Source organism: Microtus ochrogaster, linkage group LG7_11 (assembly GCF_000317375.1).
Source record: "Microtus ochrogaster isolate Prairie Vole_2 linkage group LG7_11, MicOch1.0, whole genome shotgun sequence".
NCBI classification, from domain to species: domain Eukaryota; kingdom Metazoa; phylum Chordata; class Mammalia; order Rodentia; family Cricetidae; genus Microtus; species Microtus ochrogaster.
This window is the reverse complement of record NC_022032.1, coordinates 832135-840102: the sequence shown is the minus strand read 5'-3', so window position 1 is coordinate 840102 and position 7968 is coordinate 832135. Positions and strand designations below refer to the sequence as shown.

Here is a 7968-nt window from a genome sequence, read left to right as displayed (position 1 = left end):
CACCCCGCTTCTGAAGTGACCCAGACTCAGACCCCTGGCTGCTGCTGCTTCCAAGGGATGCTCACGTCTTACCCCCTCTCCCTTCTTCTCTCCAGGACTCAAAGTGAACCGTCTGGATATGTACGGAGAGAAGTACAAGCCATTCAAGGGCATAAAGTACATGACCAAAGCCGGCAAGTTCCAAGTTCGAACCTGAGGGGCACGTGTTCCTTGGAGGAGCAATGACGGACATGTTTTCATTTCTTACTTGTCTAAAAGTAAAACGTCAGCCTGTTTCTTAGGTCAGTTTTCTCCAGGCTCCATCTGCTCCCTTTTGTCCTCAGTCTTCAGTGCCATGTAACTGATCAAGGGAGAAAGGCTTGTCAGGGAACGCACTGCCAAACCCAGCACAGCCCTGACTGAGTTCTAGAGAAACGTATGGTGGAGAGCTGTGCTATGTGCTGTTGAATGTCACTACCTTTCCATGGCTGCCACTGGGTGGGGGGGATAGACCAGCACTTGATGTTCATTTGATTGTAATTATCTAAGTCCAATGGAAGATGTTTCTATTGAATTTTTTTTTAAGATAAAAAGATTTGAAAGACAAAAAACAATGGGAAAAAATAGTGTGAGTCGAAGAAAGAGCAGTGCAGATTTGATCCATGGGTCTGGATTGTGACCCAGTGGCGGAGCACTGGCCTAGGAAGTGTGCAAGCTCTGGTTCATTCCTAGCATGGCCCGTGGGACGAAACAGATCTACTGTATGAGGGATAAGCCAGAGAAGCTAATATGAAGAGAGTTGTAACAAGAGATTCTACAGAGAAGGACTGGCCAAAAAAGTGGTCAGAGTTTCCCCGGTGGCTATGAGGAGCAGGGTGGAGTGGTTTCTTTCTGACCCTTCTCATGTATAGGAAGGACTTGCATGTCCAGGACTTCCAGAGTTCAAGTCCACACTTGACATGAAACCACAGTGGGGTCATTTTCCCTTGGAGGCTGGAGCGCTGTGGCCTGACTTTTAGGTTCTCGCTTGGGCTTGCTCCTTGTGCTGGCCGATCATCTTGGTGGGAAGGTTGCCAGAGCAGCTAACAGTCTCTTGTTGGGTATCTGACTCCTCGGTGGGAGCGCCCCCAAAGCAGTTTGGTGCAGCTAGGTTTTCTGAATTAGAAATGTGGAGTGAGATGGGAACTCGTGTCCCACAGAAGTAGACCATGCCTACGCGTGGCGACCACCATTTGTGTTTGTCAGGCTGGATTGGCCCCAAGCCTTACCCTTTCTTGTCTGAAGGTCCCCATCAGAAGCCCCCAGTGGGCACCCCAAAGGCATGAGTCCATGAAGCTGCCTACTGTCTGTACACTGTTGTCTACCTGTTGACAGCAGACTGCTCCCGGTCCACGTTTAAGACAAACAAAAAACAAAAAAAGGTGTCTTGAACCTTTGAGTAAAATCAGATGCTGTAGGAGAGCAGGCTGTGTTATCTTGAGTAAACCACGAGTTTAAACCATGGCAGCCGAAGGAGCATGACTTTCCTAGCGAGTATTTCTTAATCTGTTTCAGTGTGTCCATTACTCATTTTAGTACCTACATAAAAGGCGGGGTTTGTTGTTTTTAACTTGCAGCCTGGGGAGCGGCTGTGCTCTGTGTTGTGCGGGGAGGGGGGGGAAGCTGCATTTCCTTCGGTCTGCACAGCTCTCCCCTAGAGTCCTGTTTGCAATCACTTGTGCTCACTTAGTTTCTGTGCTTGTTATTTTTCTGGCTAGTTGTATCTTGCTGTGGCCAGTACTTAGTTTTGCTGCTGGGTGATGTTTCTTTGTGATTTTCTTGTGGGGTGGACCGTGCTTTGTACAGTCAGCTGATTCTGACCGCTCCACTCCAGAATCTGGACTAGGGTAGCTCTGCACACCCGGTGTGGAGAGAGACACTCTGCAGATGACTTTCAGGGCATGATGTCACCTCCACAGGCTCTGCAGGATTCCAAGGCTTCTTGAGACACAGGGAACTCTTTATATCGGTCCTTGAATATGTTCAGGTTCATAAGTACAGTTCCTTTATTCTGTCTAGCACAGGACAGCTTGTCTACCTAGAAAGAGACGGGGTTGGAGTATGGGACCTGCGGGCCTAGACATGGTGGATATAGGCAAGCCTGACTGTCCCCACTCAGTGACTGTCAGTCAGCTGGCAGGTAGCGCAGGGTGTCTCAATAGCTCCCCACGCTGTGTGGTCCATGTGCAGAAGTAGTAGTATTTCTGTTTAAGTCTTAATAAAGCTTTATCAATCTGGTCTCCGTCTGGTTACTGAGGCTAGCGGTTACACTCCACTGTGTTTCCCCAAGCAGAAGCTGCTTATTTGTGATATCTAAAGCCACGTGTACGGTGTGATTGTCCAGTCACCCCTGGGAGACAGGTCATGTTGGGACAGGTGCTGTTAGTAAGGTTGTTGGCATCTAGGGTCTAAAGGAATCTAATAATTTTCCTGAGATAAAAAAGGCTGTTAAAGCCCTTGGTGCAATTCCGATGTCTGTGTTCTTTCTCGCTGCAGGAAGCAGAGCTGCAGGTCTCAGGTGTCTCTTGTAGATTCTGGGGGAGATAGGCATCAAGGCTGCCTTAGCTACTTTTTCATTGCAGCGACAAAACACCATGGCCAAGGCAACTTACAAAAGAAAACGTTTCATTGGGCTGATGTTTTCAGGGTATTAGAGTCAGTGAGGGTGGAGCAAAGGCCTGGTGGCAGGAAAAGCTGAGAACTTACACCTGATCCATGAGCAGAAGTCAGAGAGTATGCTGGAAATGGTGTGGGCTTTTGAAGTCTCAAAGCCCACTGCCAGTGACTGCTGGGCACCAAGTATCCAATCATACAACCCTATGGGGAGAGCAATTTTCATTGAAACCACCACAAGGGGTCTGTCGCCACCAGTCAACATCAGCATGTAGACACACTTCCAAACTGACTTTCTGCAGATCTCTGCTGACTCTGGGAAGCGTATGGTGCTTGTTAAAAGTTCAGTGTCTGTTTTTTGGAGACTTTATGGATGTCTGTGTTGGTAGGAGGGGATGGGAGTTATACAAGCCACAGCCTGTATGTGGCAATCCAAAGAGAACTTGTGGGAGTCAGGTCTCTCCTTCCATTCTTTGAGTCCTGAGGTTGAAACTCCCGACATCAGGCTTGGTTGTAAGCGCCTTTACTCATGGAACCAGTTTGTTGACCCTTCTCTGACATTCTTTAGTGCAGGACCCTCCCCGCTTTCCTAGCAACCACATTCTGAAAATAATGAACTGGAAAATTCCAAGAAATGTGTACCATACTGAGTAGTCTGGTGAAGCCTTTATTTGACTTCCATCCCATCCCATCCACCAGACACTGTCTTTCCCTGGACACAAATCGTGCCGTGCCCAGTGGTACACTGCTTGGTGGTCACTAAGGGCTTCTCTTTACTCTTAGCTGTCATAGTATCACACTCTTTGTGCTCAAGGAACCCGCACTTACAGAGTAGGAGTGCCAGGTGTGTGTGTGTGTTTGTGTGTGTGTGGATAGGTCAAAGAGAAGCCAAGAAAGTTGAAAGAAAATGCTTCCTCTCCACGATAAATTCAAAGTTTCTAATAAGGAAAACAATCGTCTGTGAAATGTGCTGAGATCTCAGCAAGAACGATACTTCTAACTGAAACTGTGAAGCAGGAGAAAACACATATGTTTCTACTCTGTCACTGCTGTGCCTTAGAGGTGTGTGGCAAAGGTACCGGTGTTTGGGAGAGACGTGAAGAAAACCTGTGTTCCAAAGGCTGCCGTTCTACATGCTGCGCTGAGCCTGCGCCCAGACTGAGGGATTCCCCGGAACTAGACATCTGTCGAGTCCGGCTGGTTCTACTCTGCCATTCTGTCATTGACCATGCCTTAGTATCTGGTTATAGGATACAACTTACAGGAGAAACAGACTTTGTAGGGTAAGTGCTGTCTGTCTCCTGACACCCACGGCTATCTTGGAACATGTTCCCCCCGGAGCAGGGCTGACTGCTGTATGCATTGCTCCCTCACTCTGGATGGTCAGGGGACATTTGGTGCAGGAAATGTTATTGACTTATATTTCCTTCTGTGCCAGTAGGTGGTGACTAGGGGCCAGCAATACTGTTTATAATTGTTCGTGGATTTAAAAAGGAATTCAATGAGAAACCCAAGCAGGTCTTAAATACTAAGGATCATATATGTTCGGCTTTCATATATGGAGTTGAAAGTCTGTAACGTTTTTGTGATGTACAGGCCTGGGGGGATCAGGGAACAGGACCGCGGCTCTGTATTCCTCTGGTCTTTAACAACCAAAACCAACCCATACGGTTACCTGGGACCATACTTGCTCTTCGGTTCTGTTGGCCTCTTTCTTAATCAGCCAGAAATAGGGGGGCAACCTTTACTTTCCCTCTGACTCATTCCCTTCCTCTGGTGAATTCCAGACAGTGCACTCTGCATTTCCTACCAATACTGGGCAAGCAGGGATGTGCTACTCTGACCCTTCGGTGTGATTCATATGGCTGTCTTGTTGGACACTGCTCCGTAGGAGTCAGCAATTGTCTTCATCTGTGTTTGGTTTCCAGGACTCCACTCAGGAATGTTGGGGCTTTTTGACTTTGTATTCCCATCCCAGAAGGCTTTTCGGCTCACTGACCCTAGCGCCTGAAGAAAAGCTTGCCCAGCAGGGGAGGGGTGAAGGAGTTGTGATCAGCAGACCCAAGAGCCTTGCTTACTGCTGTCTTCAAGAAGAATTTTCAGGAATGGGATGAGATGTATTTCTGCCTGAGATCTTAGATCAGAACATGAAGGCAGACTTGTGTGAGGTCAAGAAATCTGTGACTTAGCCTCTGATTCAAGTTGATGGCACTGGTCTGGGGACATCAGAGATTTCAGAAACCATCCAACACACCTCCCCCATCAAGTTCTTGTGCTTTGGTTAATTTATTTTGTGAGTTCAAACTATTTTTCTTCAAAGAGCCTCCAACAGGAGACTTTGTACTATGTACTGACAAACCCTCTAGAGATAAGAAAGACCTTTCTTCCTAAATAATAATAATAATAATAAATAAATTGACCCAGCCACACCCAAGAGCAAGCATTACATCATGAGCTAGACTCTTGGAACTAAAATATGGTGAAGAAAGCTGGAGACAACAGCGGGGAGAGAGGCTATGTTCCATGGCTGTAAGTCTGTGCAAGGGCCAGCAAGATACCAACTGCAAAGAGTGCTCACCACACAGGCCAACCTGTGCAGAAGGGGAGAAATGGCTTCTGGAAGTTCTCCCCTGGCCTTTACATGTGCACTATGTGTGGACACACCCTCAGGCCTTCATCACACACACTAAAGGAGTTACTAAAGCAGCAGGACGCAGGCAGCACACTTGTGTGCCCTGGTCTGTGACCTAATCGTTTCTGTGGAGCAGAAAACAAAACAGAATGAGAAGAAAAAAGAAAAGCAATCCAGATAGTAGCGTCTAGTGTGACCCATCAGTTGAGCCGTTGCTATGTTAGTAAGGGATAGCTTGGGGATTTTCTTCCCTGTGTTGCTGTAGTTACTGTCCACAGAGCCATGCAGCTGTCTGCTCAGTCTGTGGTCATAGTGTGGTTGATTTTCCAGATGTATCTTCATTTGGAGCAGAACACTTATTTGGCCCTCAAGAGTCCCCAGCGTCTGATCTACAATCCTGCTCACGTTCAGATCAGGTTGGGGATATAGCTCAGTGGTAGAGTATGTGTTTAGCATACCCGAAGTCCTGAGTTCAATCCCCAGTCCTGTGTTCACAGATGCCTGCCACTAAGTTGGATAACGTGAGTCCAATCCCTAGGCTCCATATGGTAGAAGTGAAGACCAACTCCTGTGGGTAAACTCTGACCTTCACATGTGCCCCAGGAACTCACAAACTGCCCTCCCTCCCCCACATAGAATAAAGACAAACTGTCGCCCATTCCCTGTATTCTACTGACCTTTGGCCACCAAGTCTTTGTTGTGGCAATCGTGAAATTTGGGTGTGTGTGGGGGGGGGTTGTCTCAGGACTGTCCTTCCTGTAGCTGCCCACTAACCCAATCTTACCCATTGTGTAAAAACCCTTCTGAATCCTGTTTTTCCTGATGATCTTCCAACTCACAACTGAGTTCTGGGGAGGTCTCTGCTGTGCTGAGACAGGCTCCGTTGTGCTTGCTTTCTGTGAATGCCTCCTGTCCATGCCAGCTCTCCCCACCCCATTTCTACTGTTGGTGGCACCTAGCATCTTGACTTGGGGTAAGCGGAACAGAATGAGAGAAAGTCTTTCAACTGACTCAAAACCAAAAACGTGACCACAAATAAGCCACCACTTGGAAAGTGTGAAAAATACCTTTGGATTTATTATTTAAGTACAGTATAATACAAAGTTATAGTAACAAAGTAAAAATGTAAATAGATTAATATATAAATATGCTAATGCTACTTCATCAGTTATTAAAAATTACACAGTTCTCCCAACCATCGTTATCGTTTATAAAGAAAGATTTACAGTGTCTATAAAGGAAAACCTCTCAAGAGTTGAAGGGTGGGCAGGGGGTGGGGAATATTGGATGTCAAGGGTTTTATGGGGCTGTGATCTGGCCAGCCAGCCCCTCCATCTCTTAGAGGCCCTGTTGGGCCCTCTTGTAACTATAAATATGCATTCTTGTCCCTAATGCAAACTTTCCTGAAATATCAAGTGGTGTTTTACTGTCGAGACATGGTCTTGTGTTCTTGTGTCTTGTGGTCCAGTGTACAAAATGGTGGACCAGCATGATGGACTTTGGTCTACCCTTCTCTTTTAAATCCTGGAGTTATGGGAGATTGGCATTTTCCCATCGTCTCATCGGACAGAATTTATTTTAAAGTCAGACCTGTGAAAGTACCTATCCAAGGTAAATGCTATGTCCTCCCCTACAGACCCTCTGTCCCTCTGCCGAGTGGCAGTTCTTAAAGATGACGTGTAAAGGACATTTGGCCTTTTAGATGTGTTTTCTATAGAAGAGGAAGGCAGGTCCTTCTTCGGATCCAAGGAGCTGGGTTTCCTGGGTCATTGCTTCATGTTGTCTTGAATCCAGTCTATGTAATTAGTCACCTTTGTATATACCCCAGGGACATCCTTCTGCCCACAGCCAATGCCCCAGCTGATAATGCCAACTAAGGTCATGTGTTTATCGATCATGCATACCAGCGGTCCTCCCGAGTCACCCTGTGGAAGAGCATAGATGCATGGATTAGTTGTTTGTACACATGGCAGAATATCTGGAAGAAAATTTGGGTTGCTATTTGTAGTACGAAGATAGTAGCCCTCAAAGAACTTGGTTCAGGGAGGGAGACTTGAGGCTATAGATTTGGCCATATCTTAATTCTGGTAAAAATAGCATTGAGAGCCTGGCATGGTAGCACATGCCTTTAATCATAGCATTCAAAAAGCAGAGGGAGGTGGATTTCTGAGTTCAAGGCCAGCCTGGGCTACAAATGGGAACATGCCACCCAGGGACCACACAGTGAATGAGGTATTGTCTCAAAATAATAAATAAATAACCACTAAACCCCAAAAACCACAGATTTAAGATAACTGTTCAGAGATGGGGTGCGGCTCTTCAGTAGAGTGGTTCCCTGCCATGTAAAAAAATCCAAGAGCTCTACTCTTAGCACCCAGAAAACAAAAACCAAAACTGCTCATGTTTTATAACATCTGATTGGAGTGGGTGACATGGTGGTGCATACCTTTAACCCCAGCGCTTAGGAGAAAGAGACAGGTGGCTCTCTGTGAATTTAAGGTCAGCCTCTTCTACATAGAGTCTCAGGCCAGCTAGGACTACATAATGAGATCTGCCTCACAAATAATAAATAAATAAATAAATAAACAAACAAACAAACAAACTCTGATAAGGAATCTGCTACTAATTTAGTTATATGGCCTCAGTGAACTATGGTTCACTTTTTCTAATCCGGATCTTAATGTCAGCGGTTACTCCATGTTGGT

General features: G+C 46.4%; 2 protein-coding genes across 3 annotated transcripts in view; one reads left to right on the top strand and one right to left on the bottom strand.

The window, feature by feature from the left end:
• The window catches only part of Ap3m2 (adaptor related protein complex 3 subunit mu 2), a 16169-nt gene extending 13897 nt beyond the window's left edge, over positions 1 to 2272 (top strand). For both annotated transcript variants that reach the window (XM_005362420.3, XM_026786931.1), the window contains exon 9: positions 96 to 2272. In XM_005362420.3, the coding sequence (XP_005362477.1) occupies positions 96 to 196 (101 nt within the window). In that variant the 3' untranslated portion in view covers positions 197 to 2272. The remainder of the gene's footprint in view (positions 1 to 95) is intronic.
• A 4052-nt stretch (positions 2273 to 6324) lies between these two features.
• The window catches only part of Plat (plasminogen activator, tissue type), a 25463-nt gene continuing 23819 nt past the window's right edge, over positions 6325 to 7968 (bottom strand). Inside the window, exon 9 of the mRNA XM_005362626.3 lies at positions 6325 to 7188. Coding sequence (XP_005362683.1) covers positions 7030 to 7188 — 159 coding nt within the window. The 3' untranslated portion in view covers positions 6325 to 7029. The remainder of the gene's footprint in view (positions 7189 to 7968) is intronic.